The sequence below is a fragment of the Etheostoma spectabile genome, chromosome 18, assembly GCF_008692095.1.
Source record: "Etheostoma spectabile isolate EspeVRDwgs_2016 chromosome 18, UIUC_Espe_1.0, whole genome shotgun sequence".
Classification (NCBI taxonomy): Eukaryota; Metazoa; Chordata; class Actinopteri; order Perciformes; family Percidae; genus Etheostoma; species Etheostoma spectabile.
Genome location: NC_045750.1, coordinates 11,145,179 through 11,168,038, shown reverse-complemented (window position 1 = coordinate 11,168,038; position 22,860 = coordinate 11,145,179). Strand labels below are relative to the sequence as shown.

The 22,860-nt window shown below is 39.4% G+C and overlaps 1 protein-coding gene across 11 annotated transcripts in view; it reads right to left on the bottom strand.

The window, feature by feature from the left end:
• utrn (utrophin) overlaps nt 1-22,860 on the bottom strand; it is a 185,434-nt gene that overhangs the window by 17,223 nt on the left and 145,351 nt on the right. For 9 of the 11 annotated variants that reach the window (XR_004336060.1, XM_032542253.1, XM_032542250.1 and 6 more), the window contains 6 exons: nt 18,790-18,956; nt 16,114-16,225; nt 12,427-12,563; nt 6,646-6,684; nt 6,095-6,160; nt 3,946-4,011 (listed from right to left, as the gene is read on the bottom strand). Coding sequence is in view for 10 of the 11 variants with exons in the window: in XM_032542253.1 (XP_032398144.1) it covers nt 3,946-4,011; nt 6,095-6,160; nt 6,646-6,684; nt 12,427-12,563; nt 16,114-16,225; nt 18,790-18,956 (587 nt within the window). In the remaining variant the exon portion in view is untranslated. The remainder of the gene's footprint in view (nt 1-3,945; nt 4,012-6,094; nt 6,161-6,645; nt 6,685-12,426; nt 12,564-16,113; nt 16,226-18,789; nt 18,957-22,860) is intronic. The other 2 variants (XM_032542254.1, XM_032542258.1) reach the window with 2 other exon arrangements.

Here is a 22,860-nt window from a genome sequence, read left to right as displayed (position 1 = left end):
CAAACAAACAAACAAACAAACAAACAAACAAACAAACAGACAGAAAATAAATGATGAAAAGAAAACTGTAGAGAAACTTGAAAATTGGTGGCATTGTTGTCTGCTGGGGTTAGTGGATAGGGTCCGGCCCAAACTGAGTGACCAACTAGTCAGGTCGCTGGCAATAGAAAGCTGCAGCAGGACATTATGGCTGGCAGGGGAAGCCCAGAGGACAGCAGAAAGGGGTTCATTATGTGTGGAAATGGGCACTACAGGATGCATAGCTGGCTCACAAACCACATACTCGGGAATATTGGGAGAAAGTAGTGGCAGTGTGGTTCTGTTTGAAGAGGACAGAACTCAGAGAAGAAAAAGACAGTAAAGAAAGAAAGTATAAGTGTGGGAGAAAAATTAAATGTGTTGAATGCCAAGCTGCTATAATAATGCTATTAGCTGCTACGCATTGTGACTATGCGTGTGTTGCTTGGTAAGGGTGAGCAGGGACGTGGCTGAGGGGCCTTTTACAGTCTTTACTCAACAACAATAGTCTCGAGCCTGATGCCTAGCTAATATATCACAAAGCAGACAGCACCTTTCAAGCTGAATTGCAGCTGCCTAGACTGAGCTCAGGGAGAAAACGAGCAAGATAAAGACAGATGGAAACAGGTCTACAAGTCTTTCATTCTCCCCTCTGGTGGGATGTTAAAACCTCGCTTTCTGTAGGACCTCCCCATTTGGGGACTGATCACAGTAAAGTCCGGATATAATGTTTATGATGAAAGGCTTAAAAAAAAATCTTTAAATGTTTACCTCTGTGCTTAGTGTTCAATCTGAAGGTTGCCTGGGCCCAAAGGTAAAACATGATTAGACTACAACTAAAAAAGATGAAAGGAAGTTTAAAAAGAAAAGGGATAGAGACAGGGAGAGGGATAAGAATAAAAGGTAAAATATCAAAATACATTAAAAAAGGGACAGCACTGGGGCAACGACTGGCAAGCGAGAGATAACCAAACAAAAAAGCTGAGCTAAAAAAAAGTGCAGCAGGAAAAAAAATACTGTTCTATATGTCTACTAATTACTGATATCCCTGCAAAGCTGGCAGTGAGTCCAAATCTGTGTTTGCAGGCTTTGAGCGATTAGAAAATACCAGCCAAAAGCCAAACATGCATGTAATTGGCAAACGCAGTCATCCATGTTACACTATGCATGTTTTCATGAGCACAAACACTGCCAAGAAGGCAGCTTCTCCTACCGTATCAAGCATGGAGATCATTTGCATGTGTGTGTGTGTGTGTGTATGTGTATGTGTATGTGTATGTGTGTGTGTGTATGTGTGTGTGTGTGTGTGTGTGTGTGTGTGTGTGTGTGTGTGTGTGTGTGTGTGTGTGTGTGTGTGTGTGTGTGTGTGTGTGTGTGTGTGTGTGTGTGTGTGTGTGTGTGTGCGTGTGCGTGTGCGTGTGCGTGTGTGTCCTCCACAGATGACCAGATGGAGTGTTGTGATAGACAAGAGGCTTGGGTGAAATCAGCTATAGGCGGAAAAGAATAAATCTTTAAAAAAGAGAGGAAAGACAGTTAACCACTGTAAACCAAAGGCATTAAAAAAGAGAAGGACTTGTTACTGAGGAGTCTGACAACACAATGCACAGCCTCCTCTTTTGTGAAGAAATATGGCTGGTTTTACTTCAGTGGTATCTATAATGCACAATGCTTTTTTTTTTTTTTTACAAGTTACTTTTTTCCTTAAAATTAGGGCTTGATGGACCCATTGGTGTATACAAAATAAACTACAGGCTGATTCTGACCTTTTAAAAACAGCCTATACTTTTCACAACTACTAAATGAAATACATAATAAACTAACTAGAAATTAAGAGGTATATGTTGGAAATCAATTCAAATAAGTTAATTATTGTGCACACAACAACCACAAATAGCCTACAACAGCAGACTAATTGGATGTAGTTCATTGCTCTTCCTAATTAGTGGCACTGGTCAATATGTCTTAAACTTAAATGTTCCTTATTTAGAGCTTGTTTATTTATTTTCTATTTTTTAAACCTAATGTGGCTTTGCATTACAAAAAAATGCACATTAGATTAAAAAAAAAAAGAGGATGATTTTTTTTTACTTGAAATGTGAAGTATGAAGTATACACACAGGCACTATGGTGTGCTCCATGCTGATAAGCATGAAGTCATTCTTTTCAAAGATGTGTGATGAAAAAACATACTTGTTTGCGATTGGCATTTTATTTTTTCATTCTTTTTCTTGGAAGATTGTGCACTTTTTATCTCCGGAGCTATATTGTGGCTTTTGTTTTGCAGCAAAACCGAAGGGAAATTATACAGAAATGACGAGTGTGAAAGTGAGTGAAAGCACAAGAACTATGATTATGTTCTAAATGTACCCTGGTGGGTGTTTTTCCCTCTGCTGTTAAACCCATTAGCCTTCATCAATCCATCATCTCCCTCACCTCATCAGCACTCTATACACTTTTGTGTATGTGCGTCAGTGTTGTTTCAGAGCTGGCAAAGATAATGGCTTCTTCTCTTAAATAAGCATGAGTACAAAGCACAAAAAAGAAAGGAGGAGTGGGAATAATTTGTTTGTCTCGCATTATGAAAGCTTGGAGAGGAAAATAAATCCACCTTCTCCTGCTCACCAACACATTTTGTCTTTCTATTCTTCTGTCCTTCAGCAGAAAAGCAGAGAAAGCTTTTGGGAGTCTTCAAACTAACACCTCCTGTTTCTAAAACTGCTATTGTGCACAGCAAGGTTGGATGCAGGTGAAGTGTGGGAGCAGTGGACCACATGATGCAGGCACATCAGCAGGGGATGCAACCTCCTACAGAATGAAGCTTGATGCTTCAATTCATCTTCACACAGGATTCTCAAAGGTTTTCACCATCCTCCAATGTGTCTTTCACTGTTGTGCTGTATTACTTTTTTCAAGAATTTTCTTTTTAAAAATCTAAAAACTTGTTTTCGCTTTCCATTATATGCCATGTAGGGAATTTCTTTGCTCCAGGTGTACACTTTTAACACTTCTGAAAACACATTTGTGATTTGTGCTAGATTTTTAGATTTGTGCTACTTAAAGTTGTTGTTGAGATGTGAAAAAAACCTGCACGCTTCTTTTCATCCGTTACATTCTCGAGCACAAATTCATTTCCCACATGGTTAACTTCCAAAACTATGATGATGATCTAGGATCTGGGAATTCTTGTGATCTACAACTGTCTTATCAAAACAGGCTATCGAACGGAAAGTTATTCCCTCCACAGACAGGAACACAGTGAAAAGTGTGTGCCTGTGTGTGTGTTCCTGTTTGAACACACAAGTTAGTGTGTCCATGAGCGCAGAGGGCGTTTGAACCTCAAGTGCTCATTCCCCCGATTAGGATCTGAGTTGGAAAAGGGACAAATACGCCCTTCAACTCAAATAGCCTGCACATGACTTCAGAGCTCGTGCTCATCAGCTTTTCTCCTTTTTTTGTAATTTCTTCTTTTTAAAGTTTGCCATGTTCTCATCTCCTCAGATCAAAGATAACTAGTCCTTATCAGAGATGCTGAAACCAATCATTGTTGGCACTCAAATCCATTACATTTCAACTAAAGTCCTGTCCCTTCTGCTGAATTCTACATCCCATTGTCTTTTTTCCCCTCACTCCACACTTCTTTTGCTCTCTCAAAACCATTTGAAATCATCACACACTCTTTCTTCATCTCTTTTCAGCAATGTGGGAAGCCACATGGTTATTTACTTAGCTGGTTTTGATACACTGAAATCAGGAAAGGCAAGTTTTTTGGGGCTACCTTGACAGGTAATCAGTGCACAGGAAGATGTCTAACATCAAATATCAAATATTTTACTTTACTTTTTGACCAAGATCTGTGAAACAAAGTTGGTTGGAAATGTGTGATCTTGTTATGTATAGAAATGTTGGAAATGACCAGTGGTGACTTACATGCTCCCTGTAGCTGAGCTGCTGTCTGTGGGCAGAGAGCCGTTGGAGCGCTCCATCTGGGCCAACCTGAGAAAGAAACCCTCATCAGTGGCTGCCACTTAAATTACTAATTAGAACTGAAGCATTTAAAACTTGTGATAATCTCATCAAATTGTAGAACAGCGATGGCAAAAAATGCGAATCTCAACGCCACAGTAGCACACCAATAAAAAAAAGCAAAGCTAGTAGTCTCAAAGCAGGTAAATGACAACTTGTGGTCCTGTATATGTGTGCAAAATTATATTTTTTGGAGAGAGATGTGTGAGGGTGCAAGTATGCGCATGTGTCTTTTTCTGGTCATATATTCAGACAAAGCAGCCACGCTAATGAGGCCGATTCCTCAGATCAAAGCCTGTATTTACTTAACTCTGACAGTGTGGAAGCAGGGTTGTCCAGCAGAGTAAGAACACAATCTACACACTAAACTTTAGGATGAAATTGGACTATGACAGAATATGCATGGGGGGAAATATATAAAGTTATTATTCCACTGGTGAAACCTCATCAGTGTGTGCATTTTTCCATGCAAATTTTTAAGTTACGCTATAATCTACTATGTCAGCGTCTATATTTCAGTAAAAATTGTAATTCACAAGGCTCATGTCTGTGTCATTGCTGATAAAACAATGCAAGCAGAAACGCTGAGCGAAGGTTAATGGTGTGTGACCACTGAAAGGTTACAGGCCAGAGAGAGCAGCGCTGCGTCAGAAGAGCCTTCATGATTAAAGCTTTCTGTGGAAGGACGCTGGGTTCTGTTTAGACACGAATAACCCTTGTCCGCTTTAGAGGAGATAAGCTTTTGACTGATTAGAGATTCATTCGAGGGGGAAGATGGGATTTGTGAAACGTTGGGATCTTACTAGTCAAACTTGTCTTAAAATCAAACACGACCACGGTTTTCAATCTCACTGCAGCAGAACATTAGTTTGGCGATGTGGGTGACGATTAACTGCAGCTCACACACTGTGTACATGGATGTGTTGATGCACGCAGCAGGATCATCTGAAGGGGGCGGCCGCATGACTCAGTCCTCTGACATTTAATGTATGTGATCACCAGGAAATAAAAAGCAGACAGACTACGTTAGACATATAGCTTCCCTGACACTTAACAATTAAATAAATGCAAATAGTCTACTGAAACGGAACTTCTTGTGCCACAGCATATTTCCACTGCACTCAAGTTTTAGAAAATATCTAGAGATGCAGTGTTTTCCAGTGTGAATATTTTTAAAGTTCAGCGTGAGAGTAATGATTTAAATTTAAACTGAACATTTATGGAGCATTATACAGATTACTGGCCATGACAGAAATTCAGATATTCCTGATTCTTCTGATGGTAAACAGGGGAATAACATTTTTGCTTTTCTCCTTTATATAAAACTGCATGTTGAAATGGATTTCAAAATGACACTTAAATGAAGCCAAAATGTTTGTTTTTTCTCCCATTTAACATGCAAGCTCCATCTTTCTGTGCCCGAGCTGAATAAAGCCCAAAATAAGTAACAGGGTTCTTTGATAGATACTTGCAGAATGTGCGTTGTTTGTGATTCTGACCTAAAAGTGTCAATTTGATACTTGTTTCATACTGTTATGAGAATAAATAGCACCTCCTCTTCAAGAAGCACTAGTGCAACTAACAAAGACATCCAACATAATTTGGATTTGCATGATTGTCTGGAAGTTTCACTGTACAGTCAACATATATTACAGTATAACAGTTAGATAATTCTTTAAATGTTTTCTGAAAACATTGCCCTACATGTGCATTTGATTTGATTTAATTTACTGCAAATCACATATATAGGTTTTTGTTGACCCTTTGATAATACAGTATTTTAAATTCTAAATATCATCATTTATCACTTCCAGGCAGCAACTGGTTTCCAATTATCTCACTACTCTCTTAAAATCAAGGTAAAGATTTGGTCTGCTTTTATTTTTGGTAAATAGAATAAATAAATAAAAAAAGGTCCTTTAAAAGTGGATTTTTTATTCTATAATGAAGCTTTTTAAATGTGTAACATTCTAATGCAGTTAGCAAGTCTTTATGTGTGTGCGTTGTGGCATCTGAGATGATGATGATGATGATTGGGGAATGTGATGCGTACCTGCTGGCATACTGCTCTATCCTGGAGTGGGTGTCATCATGAGAAAGCTGAGGTGACTGTGGAAGCCTGGAAATGAATGGGGTAATGGAGATGAATGAGATTCTGCATGCTCATACAACCTCATTAACACACAAGAGAATCACAGGCGCGCGCACACACACACACACACACACACACACACACACTAATGGCCCTTCACACCATCACCTAGAAAACAAATCTGATGATCCTAGAGAGAAAGAAATAGGGGAGCAGGATGATCTACGGGGCAGGTGGATGGTTTTTGACAGCCACTGGTGGGATGCAAGTTTGATGCTTTAGAGAAGAGGAGAAGGTGATGGTAAGGAGAAAGTGGGTGAGTTTTTTTCTGTTGCATGTTCAGCCAGTGGATTGGGCAGGCAGGCAGGAAGGCAACATGCAATGCAGTCATGGCTTAGTTGAAGTGAGGACTAGGTAGAGGTGAGTGAGGAGAGAAGGGAGTAAAGGAGGTGTCGTTAAAAGGCATTCCAGTCTGCAGCCGATGTGTTGTTGCTGGTGCCGTAGATACTCACTCATACTGCTCCGGACACATGCTGATGAGGGTGACGGGACTGTAAGAGAATTGGAGGGAAGGAGGGAGGGGGAGGTAAGGTACCACTAAACATTTCAGAATCAAAAACACAGCAGTTGGCGGAAGGCATGGAAGGAAATGTCTGTCCAACAGCTGAGTGGCCGGACTCACATACAGTCACCAGTACAGACACACCACGTGTGGTTATGATTATCCCCTGTGACATTCTCTAAACCCTGCATCAAAATTTGTGACATAGATAATGTGTAGCTTGGCAGTCAGTTTTGAAAGGGTCAAGATTGGCAAGAAGATCTGTCAGCACACTCTAATATATGCAGGTTGTGTGGATGAAACTCACACAGAAACCTGTGCATTTACCTTGTTATAAGTGTTTACTGTTGTCTGTGTAGTATTTCAAATTGTATTTTATGTGATTTTTAAACTGTATGTATTTCTAATGTATTTATTTCCTTCCCTTTCCCTAAGTGGCTATGCCACTTGTCAGGCATTGTATGACTTTCCTGTAAAAATTGGGTAAAATAAAAAATACATAAATAACAAATTAATGTGTTTATTTTTCACAACTCCTCCTGCATACGGAATGATATGGCCCAAATTCATTCCTCTTTCTCATTTATTTCCATCAGGATTAACTGAAATAGCATGCCAGCAAAAACATATACAGAACCTCTTTTCTAGTTAATCTGCTATTAAGTACATTGCTGTATGTAAAAAAAAATACAAAGAAATGTGTTGTTTTCACTGAGGAAGCTGGCTAAAAATTGGTGAGATAACAATCGAGGTTGACATTTTTTTTTTTCGCCTCTTGCTTTAGTTTCTACATTAAAGCAGAGAAATTTAGAGGGAGACATGCGACTTGGTGGTTATGTTCCTCCCAGCAGGGCAGCCAATGTAGTCACACTTCAGTAGCTGTGAGGAGAATTGAAAATGTAGCCGGGGATTCAGACGGAAAAGAGGATAAAGAGAGAAACCGTAAGAGAAAAAGAGATCGGGGTCGGCAGGGCAAACCGAGCTAACTATTCAGAGAAGGTGGTGCGGCAGTTTTGTGCGCTCCCGCCCACATGTTTGCCCGAAGGAACAGTCAGTCTGCTCATTTTGTTTTTCAGTAGAGGGATGTCAGTTTTCATCTTTACCCAAAAAATAGACAGCTTTGTAGAGTGTGGATGTTTTTTTTTTTACCCAAATTTGTCAGACCTAAAAGACATAAAATGACTTTATCGTTTAGATGGATACATATGAGGAGACAGAGTTTGTAGCAAACACAGAAAAACAAGTTACTGTAACAGAGAGGAAGGGAGAGAGAGAGAGGAAATTGGAAATGAAGCATGAGGAAAAAAAATGAGTGAAGGAAAGGTGACTAAAGGAAAGAGAGGGAGGGGAGAAATCATGACAGCAGAGACCTTGGGAGTACTTTGGGCCTGACAAATGTGGCTGCTGTAAAGGGTAGGTTTCTATGAAAGGCTTGTTGTGCTTGTTGAAGTACAACAGGGAGCAGAGCTCTGTTCAAATTTCACTTCCACTAGTGTTGTGCTAAAAGTCTAAACGGCGGTTGAAATGCATGACCACCATTTAAATTTATGATGAATATCTTAATTTGAATGCCTCAATCTAAAAAAAAATACTTTTTAGTATGAATATGGCTTATTGTATTAAATCTAAGATTAGTTCAAAATGAAAAACATATTATATTTTAGCATCTTTACCTTTTGATTTGGCACTGACCTGAATGAGTCAAACTCAATTACACAGAAAGATTTAACATTTTAATAAAACATTTTAACAAAGTCTTTAAAAAATGAAAGTCAATGTCTTGCCTGTAGGGTGACGTTGAACCTGGGGTAAACAAACGGACCATGGTTAAGCAAAAACACCCAGTCACAAGCTGTAAAAGCCATGTAGAAGGCCATGAAGCTGTACAGTAAAGCTACCAAACTTACTTGGAGCGCTGCTCTATTCAATGGCTAATTAAGAAAACCTAAATCCTGCAAAAAACTGCAAACAGAGCAGATGTCTTTTCTTATTTCATTATGTATGTCTATTTTCAGAGATGTTGGTTGTTGTTTTTTTGCCCTGAAAGCTTTCTAAAAATCTATTCATTCTATCAAGCTGTCATGGTCACTTGGTCACAGTAAGCACTGCTTCCCTCTCCTCTCCATTTCCTCTATCAGGGACAAAAGACCATCTGCACATGTTGACACCTTTACCTGTCTCTCAGGAAAAAAAAACTGGAAAGAGAAACAGCTTTTGTCTGTGCATGTGTGTGTTAGTACGTGCATGTGTGGTAGTGTATATGTTTACTTGGACTACACATAGTAAACCCGGAAAAAAATTAATTTGTACCTTTCCTGAATGCAATAAATAAAATTACTTTGCTGACAACTGAAAAATGTTTTGCTTTATTCATTCATAAATGTGTTTGTTATTGAGTTTTGCCGCCTAATGCACACATTGCCACAAAGATTTTTGTTTGTTTGTTTGTTTGTTTTTGTTACTTTGGTTGATTTTTCGTGACGGAACAAAATCGTTTTTTTTAAACTGGATTCTGAAAAAAACGTGTAGCCAATAATTTTCAAATCCATGTTCAAACAGATTAACCGCTCTGCGGGGCTAAATGCAACAGAGACTTGTTTACTCTATCTGGTTATGTAAGGTAAAAAAGCATAATCCAGCACTGGGTCTTTCACATTAACAAATATAGCTGTGACGAATAGAAATCCTATCTGCCGTAAAATGAAGCAAAGATACAAGCGGGAGGTGAGAGAGTACGTGGGGGTTGCTCACTCAAGGTAGATAGAAACAGAGTGGGTTGAATTAAGAAAGAGAAATTGTGATACAAGGGGAAAAGAAAAAGACAGTAAATGAGGCTAATTATACAGCAGACTATCTCATTTTCTCTTTTGTTGCTACAGAACTACAAAAAATTACAACTTCTTAGTTCACTTTTTTAAGATGACCAATGGTGCCTGACAATACATTGATAAGGTTCGGGGGGTTATTTAAAAAAAAATAATAATATTGTACACAGCAAGAACAACTTAATAAAATAATATTCAGGATTATGTTCGTCTTTTTTCAGTTTACTGATTTAGTCGATTTGTATTGAACACAAATAAAACATGTTACATATGCAATATTTTGAAGTTGAAATTAGGGAAAAATCGAATTGTTATTACAACAAACATGGCAGCAAATGTTATAATGTTTACCTAATCTGTAAAATTCTGCTTCGTTAGCAGGAACCATGTTCCAATTACAGAACAATCTATTTCAATTTAGGTCTCTGTATTAATTTTAGTGACACAGAGATGGCAAGTGTGATAGATAATATGTAGGTTAAATTGAATGTGGCATGCTTAACATGTCTTAAAAGAGAATTCCAGTCGATTCCAACACGTAGCTCTGTTGTTTGTAAAGTGCTGTCAGTAGAGAGAAAAACGATGCTGCCTACACCGTGTTATCCTCTTGCTAGTGTTAGCACCCAACAGGCTTAAACAGGGAAAGTCTTAAACATGTTTTTATCCTCTCATCGTGTTCAAAATGTCATTAAAAGTGCCTACCCATGCGCAGTGATTCCTTCTGAGTTCACACAGTGAATCTGACTGCTGTAAAGAAATGCATGAAAGTTGTACTAGCTCAGGTGTTGAGAGGCAGTTAGAGAGCTTAGGGACCGTCTACAAACTACAACACAGAAAAGAGATGAAACAAACCTATGTAGGCTATCAATTTAATGATTAAATAAGGTAGTGTCTCCAAACTTACCTCAATAATAACTTGTTTCCTGTTGGTTGTATTACAGCACTTACTTTTAAAAAATAAGCATATGCTTATTTTTGAAAATATGTTTGTATCTCTTTTTGGTGTTGTACTTTGTAGACGGTCCCGAAGCACTCCTTGCAGTATCAACACAGGAACTAAACACAGCTGACTTAAACTTTCATGCATTTCTTTCACATCTACTGCAGTCAAACTCCTTTTGTTCACTGCACATGGGGTGGCACTTTCAATGACATTTTGAACATATTAAGAGGCTAAAAACACATTTAAAACTTGCCCTGTTGAGCCTGTTGGGTGCTAACTCTAGCAGGAGGGCCTATCACGGTGTAGGCAGCATCAATTGCTTTCAGTTTTCTCTCTACTGACAGCACTCCGAATTTATAAACAGAGCTACGTGTTGGAATTGACCAGAATTCTTCTTTAACACTGATCATATCTTATAAATCGTCTTACAAAAGCAAACAATGCATATGAAGCTGTTTTTAGAGTAGTCAAGGCTGTGGCAATGTGGATAGTCCACAGGAGAGCTCTTATGCAGTAAGAGAGAGACGGGGAAATGAAGGCAAAACGGTCATAAATTTCTCTAAGTATCCATTTCCTTTCAGCATATTTTGAAAAGATTCCTGTGTTTTGCCACAATTCCTCAACCTTTTGAGGGCATTTATCAAGCAGGCATCTCAGCAAGAGTCATTTTTCTGAGAAGAAGGGAAGTCAGAGTGGAGCGAGGTGTGAGGTGAGGGCAGGACAGGCAAGGATGGGAGAGATGAAAGAGGGCATGTAATCTATCTGAGAGGCGACTGTGTGCAACGGGATGTCGGGGAAAATCTATCGTAAAGGAACAGGTGAGGCATTGTTTTTGGTGCTTACAAAATGCAAAACTACACTGTTCAAAAGTAAGAGAGCATGAGCGGGAAATGTCTGACAGGCAGAGAAAAGGAGACTATAGATAGATTCATTGGGGAGAAAACACAATGAAGAGTGAAAAAAAAGAAGAAAAGAGTGACAGTCACAGAGCACACGGGGCAGGCGGGGTTGGTATTCCAAAGGGCCATAACTCAGACACACAATCCAACAGGGAGGATGAGGAGCCCGCCTAGGGCGTCTGCATAATGTGGGCCAAGTTAAACGGCTCTCCAGGGGGATTTACGACTGCCAGGAGCAGCGACATAAATCAGACGGGCAGGTGCTGCAGACAGAAGATCTACAGTGTAGCAAAGGCACCTGGTAATGACTGGTGCGACAGGTAAATAAACACATAAACTGAGTGGAAAATTAACACTCCACACATACTGTAGCACATCTGTGTGTGTGTGTGTGTGTGTGTGTGTGTGTGTGTGTGTGTCTGTGTGTGTGTGTGTGTGTGTGTGTGTGTGTGTGTGTGTGTGTGTGTGTGTGTGTGTATCAGGCCTGAGACTTTTTATAACTTATGACCTGAGGATATTTCTGACAGAGACTTGACAGTAAGTCCACCTATTTTACCCATCAAAGACAGTCATTAGAGACAGACTTTAGAGCTTTACCGAGCAGGATAGTTCTGTCGAAAGACGCCATCAAGATGTAGGATCCAAGGTATTTGGAGCCTGAGTCAGGATTTCTCACCCTTTACAGCATCCAAAAATATGTCAGGGGCAAGTCAGGGATGTGTGGATGGAGGCCAACAGTCCTCAAAAACTCACTAGAGCTCCGTATCGAACCGATCGTTTTCCTATTTTAAGGATTTGATTTTTATCACACATGTAACTAAACACCGCCACATATTTCTTTTCACTCACAAACACATCCCATTATTGACGCTTAAGGCATTGTCCCTTTTACTTAGACATTAAGTGATTTTAGTACAGATGAAAGGCATTGTGATCAGTGTTAGACCCAAACATAAACAAAGTGGATTTGGTTTCAGTCCATCAAAAATGGGTAAATGGGTTTTAATGTGCTCTAGCGAATCAGATTTGAGCTAGTTTCATTAAGATACTCAAGTGTTACTCACGTTTCCATGTTGTCGCCCTCGAGAACTGTCTGGACTGGTAAGTAACCCAGCCGAGGATGTTTGGCAAAGTACTTCTTCGATCGGAATTTGTTCTTCAGCACTTTCGTGAAATCACGCATGTCCTCGCCTGATGTTGTCTTCAGTACGAGAGAGAGAGACACAGACAAAGCTGTTGTGTTATTTATTGCAGTGTGTGTGTGTGTGTGTATTTCCACAATCACTTTTACACACATCAGCAGCATATGCATTTGTGTGGAAGAGAATGTCGTGTTAATTAGATACTTAGCAAAGGTGTTTTTCCTGCAGAAGCGGTTTCTGCTTTGCAAGCACTCAACAAATTATCACAGCAGTCTGACCACAGGGAGAGAAAATCCCTTTGCAGAAGATTCAGACACACACACGCACACACACACACACACGCACACACACATACACAAATATACAACTCCCACCGTTGACAGATATACTTAAATGAACAGACTACTAAATTCACTTATTGACTAATCCATGCAATTTAAGATGGTAGCTTGAGTAAACCAACAGCAATTACAAAACAATTATACTAGGCTGAAGGATAATTTGTGCAAGTTTATGTGTGTTTTTGTGTAAGCTCCTTTCTGTGTTGTCCACCAGGCACGTTTCTTTTTCTTTTTAAGATGTAGTTTTTTGCTTTTATTACATACTGACGATGTGGATATTGACAAGAAACAATGGGGGAGAGAGAGAAATGAAAGGGGAGATATTGATGTCATATTACCACCAAGACGCTCAATGGCAGATTGTGACAACAAAATTACACAAGAGACACCAGCCACAATCAGACCTAAACAACATCTCCACTTAGGAAAGGTAAAAACATTCAAATTACAGAAATCAATACAGCACACCACCAAATTTGGATTCTTCAATATCACTGAAAAATCCTATTGGATCTATAAAAATTTCACTCCCATAAAATTGAAAACTTAATAAAAATGCAATATTGTGGCCATAAAGTACACAGTGTGACAAAAATGAGAGAACAAATCTTATCAAATGGCCGCACTGAGTCACACAAAAGTCTTTAACTTTCTGCAAAAATTGTTTTTTCATAGAGCCATTATTAAATATGGACTCAATATTTTCAAAGGTATGAAACTGAAACACAATTTGGTTTGAGTATGGGGAGAAGGGTAAACATAATTATGTATCATGGTGATATGTTTAGAGGAAAGAAAGAGAAAAACAAGCACTTCAAAGATGTCGAATAAAGTGGAGTTGAACGAAAAGATTCAAAATGACACAATAAGTTGCTTCAGATGAGTTTTCATTTGATCTCTCTCTGACAGGTGTTTATGAACAGCAAGTGTCACGTGATATCACAGCTTCTCAGCAAGGATTTAAGTTAATTTAATTTAAGTTAGTTTTTTCTTACTTTTGTTCTACAGCCATTTCAGTATTGATCTCACTGTACTGTGTATTTAAGGTCATTGTTCGAGCAGAAAATAAGGTGCACCAGTCTAAGGTGTTTGGCACTGCAAAGCAAGCTGTCCCCAATCATTTGCTTGTATTTGGCTCAATGCATTGCTCCCTTTATCCATGTTGGTGCTGAAAAGCCCGTGGGCAGTATGCTGCTGTCACAGCTATTCTTCAAAGTAGTGATGGTGATAAGTTGTGACCACTTTCTGGCAGACGCAGAGTTTAACATTATGGCAAGGAAGTTCACATATTCATTTAATCAGCGCTTAAAATCCTTTGTCTGTTGCTCAAAGTCTGTCACTAGACTTTTTGCAGCCTCCAGGCAGCTGTCATGAGCCTCTCTTTTCTGCCAAACAAACCCGATTTCTGCCACACTAATTGTCCTTCTAGCAATATATGCCCAATAGCTCAGCATGGCTATTATGTTCATGATCTCATCTAACCAAAGTATGTCGTGTTTAGCTGCTTAGACTGTTGGGTGACCAGCTCTAAGATTATCCCTATAGTGTCCCCAATAGATACATAATGATATATACAGATGTACAGACATTTTAAAAATCACATTTAAAAATCACTTGAACTGGTCAAGTTGTACAGACATCTCAGGATGATTTTGGGATCGTACCAGTCATTTTAAGGGAATGTGTACAGATCATTGTCAAAAATACTACTAAAACCCACTTAGATTTTAAGATTAAAAAAGTCAAGGAGGAATATAGAATCTCTCTGAAGTTACTGTTTATTCCTTCCTTTCCAGTAAAGCTGCCGATCATTAAACTCCTGAGTGATTAACGTGCCCTATAGCTGCGTAATAATCCTTAACCAACAATTTAAGTGCTGGTTGCTGCAGCACAGCTGAATATAAAATATTGTTTTTATTTTTTCAAAGTCATGGCAGGCAGTTGCTGGGCATGTTAACTCAGGGAAGAATGATCACTACTCCCTACAGCTGCTCTCCCAGAGTCAATATCTATCCCATTTGCAAAATTGAAAAAGCAAATTAAAAGACAGAAATGAGAAACGTCTCCACTCAAGTCATTCAAAGTTTGACGTTAAGCAATTTTGAAATGAGTTGGCCCACAAGTGTGCGATCCTAATTGAGAAACAGGGCAATGTTCAATTTTGCCTAGCTCCCCCTTTTCTAATATTCTTCTCTCTGCGTAGTAGTAAAGTGAAGTATTGCTTTCCGGACGAAATTATAAAAAGACCTCAGAGAGCCAAAAGCCTTTTACCATTTGTTCATGAAAATTCAAATGAAGCCAGAGATCTGTCGGGACGGTTGATTGTGGAACAAGTTGGAGAAATCAAGTGCATGGGAACTAGGACGTAGAAGCAAGTGGCAGGAGTAATGTCAACTTGCATTAATCACAGCGAGGGGATAAAAATCCGTTCTATTCTTGCTATACTGTTTATGATACGCCTTAACATTATAAGGCCAAATGGTTTCCTGAGGTTGGTTGGAATATCTCGACCAAACCCCATTTGATCTCAGAGCCTTGACCTCAATCTTTAGGGATAAATTGGAACGCAGACCGCGAGACAGGCCTCAGTGGGCTTTTAGATCAAAAATAGTCATTATTATTCGTATCTATATTATTATAATAGGCATTAAAAAATTTAGTTTGATTGGGTTTAGATTACTTATCAGACTCCCCCAAATGCTGCACATCTCTACGTATGTATGGATTTTATCTTTTACCTTTTATCTTTTGTTGGGGTGATCGCCAATTTAACAGTAAAAATAGCGTTCATGTTACAAAATAATCTACTAGGAAAGTGCACTTGCACGTATTTGATTGGCTGCAGAAAGACCTGTGTTTTTTTGCCAGACCCTCTGCCTTGGCACCCCTACTGAATCAAGACAGTGATCCCATTCAAATGAAACAATTGTTATAACAGCATATTGATGCTGATGGTTTTGGAATGAGATGTTAACCAATTACATACAAATGAAAAGTTTAGCTGTCCACATGCTTTAAATACAAATAACAATTCACTGAATTGCAAAACATTTGAAAAAGCATGTGTTCAGCGTAAGGTAATGATTCAAATTGAAAATCAGTACAAATGTGTTGCCTCATTAAATGGATGAGTTTGTGAGCACTTGCAAAAAAGATTTGAGATGAGCTGCTGAACAACATGTGGTATGCATTTGTGTGTGTGTGTGTGTGTGTGTGTGTGTGTGTGTGTGTGTGTGTGTGTGTGTGTGTGTGTGTGTTGCTCTCTCACCGGTGTACAGTACTCCACCATGGGGTAGTTGAGCTTGTGGCCCTTGGCTGTGCGCCCAGAAAAGAAGCAACTCTGACACACGTCGTAGTTAAAATGCTTTAGACTGCGATACCTAGAGAGAGAGAGAGAGAGAGAGCCGAGAGAGAGAGAGATAGAGAGAGATGCGAGCGAGAGAGAGAAGAGAGGAGTAAGGGAAGTGAAAAGTGAGGTAAGTTGAGTTAAGTAGTGTGTAGATGTCACTTTCATCATGTTCTCAAGGTGTGTGTGTGTGTGTGTGTGTGTGTGTACATTTGTAGCCCTACACATGACTCATCTCCAGGCTAAACTGAAGACTCCTGGAGAGCTGTTGATTTCCCCTGTCACACACCCACCCATCCACCCACACCCACATAAAACCTTCTTAATAAAGTATGCTGATGTGTGACAGACAGTAGGATTTCCACCAAAACACAACAACTGTCAGGATGTTGTCCTCCAGCTGTAGCCAGAAGGCCATGTAGCAGCTCAATTGAGACAGGAGCCGTTCAGACATAATAGCTTTAGTCTTTTATCTTTCTCTCCTCTCCAGTTCTCCCAAGGTTATCTGACTGATGAGCTACGAGAGACTGCCATACATCAAAAGGATGCAACATTGCACATGACACTAGCAAGTCAAATGCACCATTACATACTGACACGTAGCATATTGCTGGTGGCATTAATTCACCTTCATAGCCGGAGGTGCTGAGATGGCCCTAATTGATGAGTTCATTCATTTTTGGTTAATGATGGATCCTGTATTGTCTGGTCTTCTTAGCGGATTAGTCCTACAAAATATCACACCGTCTCACTGGCATTATGCGGCAGAAGCCATTATGTTTTATATATTGCTGGGCAGCTCTCTGGAGGAAAAAGGAGTGGAATGTTTGAAGGACTTGTATCAGGGGGGGCACTTTATGTCCTTTGAGCAATTAATGAAGAAATACTGTATAGTCTCTCAGCATCACACCTTTTCCAATATCTGCAAATCTGGCATTTTATATAAGTCTTGCTTGTCTACATTTACAGACATACGCACGACAACACACTCAAAAACTCAAAAACTAATGTTCGACCAGGACCCAACACTCCTTGTGGTCATTCTGGGTCTACACATGACACTGGTTTAAAATCTGGCACGGACAAATGGCCAGTGTAGCTGGGTTCTGTGCTCACTAAAAAAACGTATATTGCGATTATGGAGGTCCCATGCTGCGCCTTCATTTGAGATGTGGTTAAGAGAGCTGGGAGAAGCTCAGATTTATGAATGCACGGAGGAAGTGTGTTTGATGGGGGCTTTAGGACCGATTTTGAAACACTAAAGAGGTCTGAAGGAGGAAGCAGTGTGATGAGGGGGTCACATATATTGATAATGTAATAGTAGTCGTTTCATTGATAATTTTTCTTCTCTCTTTTGCTTCCCGGTTTGCTTTTTGGTGTCTTAACTAAGTCTTGATATTTGCTACGGTGACTCACATAAAGTATTCAGAATCTGTCAAATAATTACCATAGTATGTTTTTGGTTTGTTGCTTAATGTTATTGATGTTATTGTTTGAATAAGAAATGGGGAAAAAAACAATTCTTATATAAACAAGTGTAGTTTGTACCCAATGTTAATCTGCAATAAACATATTTCAAACACAATTTTTTTTTGCTGGCAAACATTAAAAGTATGCAAATGGAACACATGTTCAACAAGTTTGCTTGAAGGCACAGGAAATGGTGCCAACTGAATGTGGCTAGGTGACTTGCTAGCTATCCCGTCAATTGCAACGTTTGAGTTAACATTTATCAAATGTAAACATAACTGCTGACACTTTATCCTTTAAAATTAGTTTTAGGTTCTTGGATGATCCCATGTACCACGCTAGTTTAAAAACGACACCAACTTGCAAGGGGGGGAAATGAAACAACACTACAAAATGCCTGCTATGCATTTTCCTTTCTTTCTCGTTCTCTCTTGCTCGCTGCCTTTCCCTCCCTCCATCGCTCCCTCTCATCGATCAATGACAGAACTCGGGAGACGTGTGCTTCATCAAATGTCTGACGGTATTTCTCTTTCTGCTGGCAAAGCAAGGGATCTGAAATGGACATTCCAGCAACCCTACTTCATGTGGGATAGTGTTACACATATCTCCAGCCAACTGGTCCGTGAAAAACTACATTTTATGATAACTTGCCTATAGCATAACAAACATTTTTTCTTACCTGTTGTTACTGAATATGGTGTGTGTGTGTGTGTGTGTTGTGTGTGTGTGTGTGTGTGGTGTGTGTGGTGTGTGAGCAAGTATGATTGTCAGTCCTCCCCAGTACCACGAGGTGGTCTGTTATGGATTGTTTGCCAGCCAATCAGCTAGTTGTGAACTTTGTGAATGTGGCAGAGTGTGTTGCTGTCTTTGTGAGTGTGTGTGTATGTTTCCTTGCAAACCACCGGATGGTATTTAGTCAGTGGTGTATCAGCTGTTGACATTTAGGTAAATGCCTGCCCTCCAGAGCAGATCTGCCCTTTATGCTCAACCAGGAGAGAACGACACAGAACACTGACACATTTGCTGTTTGTGTGTGGGCCTGTTACATATTACAGGCTTGTCTCTTTATTTTGTGTGTGTGTGTGTGTGTGTGTGTGTGTGTGTGTGTGTGTGTGTGTGTGTGTTCACCTGAAGCCAACAATAGGACATTCCTTGCAGATGTTACACTTGGCCTGATGTTTCGCTGTCTCTGCAGCAGCCACTCTGTGCAGGACCGGAAGCCAAACCATAGACTGGGGCTCCAGACGCATCCAATCAACAAACTGCCTGGGCTCCAGCTCCACCTTATTGGTCACCTGGGTACAAAAGAGGCAGGGCCATGAGTTAGAAGGATCCAAATCAAAGGTTCAGCAACCATGTGAAGTTTACAGTTGTTATAAAAGTTCAACAAAGCTGACAAACTGTGAAGGCACTTTGTAGCATGATAGAGAAACATGTACAACATAATTCCCATAAATGAACAGCAGGCTGTAACTCTTTGCTTGTTCCTGAAAACCTAATAAAGATGCAGATAAATTTAAGATGACCATACATATTAAAGTGGCAATTCCCTCAGGCGTGTTACGGCCTTGAGCTGTGGACCAAGACTAAATAACTTTTACGAGCTCTGTATTCATGTTTATTGGTTTAAAAACCTAACAATAAACATTGATTGATGCCAACACCCTCACTGCCCTTCTTCTACACGCCCATAGTTTTGCTGTTAGCCAACAGACATTTTGCTCCGTGCAAGTAGCTATGAAAAACACCCCCAAACTCCTACTCTTATCTGCTGCTCTAAACGTTTAGAGGTGTAATTGTTTATGTAACCTGCATTTGCACAATCTATTGTTTTACAAACTCTGGTTGTGAAACTTGGTATCTCCAAGAACAACTAGCTAAAAGCCAAGTGTCCACTTTCCAACATTTCGAAAACCAACTTGTCAACAAGAATGAACTTCACAAGACACAAGCAAAAACATTTAGAAATTATCTTTGAGGAGAATATTTGGTCGACTGCAGATCATAATGAGCCCATTGGAAGAGCCAACACAGGGTGAGAAGCTTTGACGTAGCTGTTGTTACCACTAAACAAATCCAAGACGACCTTTCCATCATCCCTTCACAGAAAAAGGGCAGTGAATGCAGCAAAGGGCAGAATACATTTGAAATAGGAGAGAATAATCAAAAGAAATAGAGTATTTGTGCATGTGTGTGTGTGTGTGTGGGTGTTCCCTGATCCCTTCCCAAGGCTTATGGTGTGCAAGACTGTACGTGTCTGAATTTGATTAGCATATCCCCCTGAAAATAAATTTATGCTCCAGAACACACTAAATAGAGGTGCATTTAAACCTTAAAATTTGAATCAGAATTGGCATTAATAATAAATATTTGCAGTTGTTTAAAAAAAAAAAAAGCTTTGGTATGTGATAAAGGTAAATGTGTCCATTGCACTGAATATCAAAAAAGGTTAAAAACCAAATATTTACTCGGATTTCTACTCATGAAAGGTTTCTCATCAGAAATTTGCCTACTGTTGACTGTATTTCAAAGTTCTTATACTGCTGCCTGTGTTTAGACAACGTTAAACTTTGGAGAGGTTTTAGTTCAATTGTAGAAAAACATGTTTATATTCTAAAAGTACTGTATCAAAGAGAGTATTGTTTTGGTATTGATTCTGAAACTGAAATGATACCCAGCCGTAAAGATCACCTGGATTTATGCATTTCAGTTGATTAATCATTGATTATTTTTAATGTTCAGTAAATTATATGTCCATTTTGAAAACTTGAATTGTTAAGTGTGATTCTTTTAGATGGGTTGAAGGGCATACTGTAAGGATGCTTCTGTAAGTTACTAGTTGACAAATGAGAACACTGCCAATGACACTTCCACCCAGATGGCGTCTCAAATCATCTTTACATCTCTTACATTTGACCTTCCCCTGAACAATCAGAGAGACCTCTCTGTCTCTCCTTTCCCATACGGATCTACGCCTCCCGTCCCTCCTACCTGCCATCAAACGGCAGAATTATAGCACTTACAGATTCATTACTGCAGAGGAGAGATGGCTGAGAGTATGGCTAGATAGGGGGATGGATGGATAAATGAAGGAGAGTGACAAAGGAACAGTTAAAGAGGCCATATTTATGGCGATGCAACTCATTCATCACAGGCCCATTAAACTAAATGGACTGGGTGACTGCAGTGTCACTGGCAGGGCAGACTGACTCACAAGTGGCACAGCACTTTGCTTGTGTTTGTGGGTGTATATGTGAGAGAGAGAGAGAGAGAGAGAGAGAGAGAGAGAGAGAGAGAGAGAGAGAGAGAGTGTTTCTACCTGCCATTTGATGATTGCATGATTAATGAGCAACTGGACTACAGCTGGCGCATCAATTCATGATCAAGTCGGTGAGCAATTAGTGCATGTACTTGTGCATGCTGACCTCTAGGTTTGCATGTGTGTATTAATATGTCATCAACAGAGTGAATTGTAGGCAAGGTGTTTGGCTTTTATCAGAATCAGAATCAGAAATACTTTATGCTCTTTATTATATCTATCTACTTTATATCTATCTACTTTATTATCATAACTTTGAGAAGAAAAAAGGAGAGCGTGACAAAGCTTAAAACTGCATCACTCTGCTATTTTGAGAGGCGCAGCACAGGAGATCAGTGAAATTTATAGCTTCCTAATTTTAATGTTTGGATCCCATTTATGACTGCCGAAGCATGAGCCAGGGGAGAAAGTGTGAAAAATGAAACAGTGATCCTGGGGGATGAAGACATCTTTAAATGCCAGTAACATCCAGAGATAAAACCGGGGAAATTGGTTAGCTGGCTGCAATAAAACACCAGAGGACAGCCAGCAGAAGACTGGAGGCCATTTGAGGCTTCGTGGTTGGTCAGCAGAGCCTAAATATTGAAGCACTTTTACAGGATTGAGAGAGGCAGGTGAGGAGACTGAGGTGCTTAATGACTTCAGCTTTGGGAAGAAACTTAATCTTTTACAGTCCTGATTACCTGCCAAAAACTATTATCAATAATGCAACTTGAAACATACTGACCACTTTGACCTACAGTACCTTTGGTTACTGTGACTCTAAAACCTTTACATTTACATAAAGCTGGACAAGGCCATGGGGTAATTTAGAAGCCAATGCAGAAAAGAGAATCTTTTTGAACTTTGTTTATTCATGTCACAAACTGGCTCAGACAGTGTGACAAGAAGGAGTCAATGCATGAAATCTTCTTAGGATAAAAGTGAAACATCAGCTTTTTTTATTTATTTTTTAACAAATATCTATCAGCTATTTGTAGCGGATACAAAGCAGTGAACTCCGTACCTGGACAGGGTGCCTGATCTGAATGTATATGTTGATATTAGTGCTGTCAAACGAATAAAATATTTAAATCACAATTGATGGCATTAGTGTCATAGCTAACTCGCAAAAATTCACACATTTTTATCTATTCTAAATCTCCCTTGAGTTCTTTTTGTCCCATTATTTTTTCTCATTTTAGTGCTCTTATCAACATGGAAAAGTGGATCAATGGCCTTACCTTATTTCCTGTGATAAACACGTATTCCTGACTCAATTCAAAAAAATTATTCTGAATATAATCACTTATGTCAAAATTTATTTCAGAATTGTTTTTAACAACCCATATAAGTCACGGGTCAATTTGACCCGAGCAATACGAGAAGGTATCGAAAGTGAAGACAATACATGGGTTAAAAAAGAAAACTTTCCATTCAGAATCTTATTGGCATCCATTTTGGCGTCTCACGCATTCTATCCACTCAAAAGGTAACGTTACTACTCTTTGGCCGGCTCGCAAGCCCAAACAAGTGTGTGCAGCGTATTTCTGGTCTTGCTTGATCCGGTGTGGTGTTGTAGTTTTTCTAACGTTACTAGTTGTTGCAACATGTGTAAAAAAACTACAAAGTTTGCTAGGCCAAAAAGAACTTTAATCTTGCGATACAAAAATTGATGCCGTCAAAAGTGGTTTGCATTAACAACATTAACGCGTTTAACTGACGGCACTAGTAGGTATGCTAGTTTTTATTAGATATTATGGAAATCTGTAGGCCATTTTGAGAAGAGTGGTTTTAGTTTAGTGGGTTTAGTTCTACTATTTTTATTAGAAATTAGCCAGCTAATTATTTTCTTGATTGAAAGGTTTGGTCTACAAAATGTCATAAAATGTTGCGTTGTG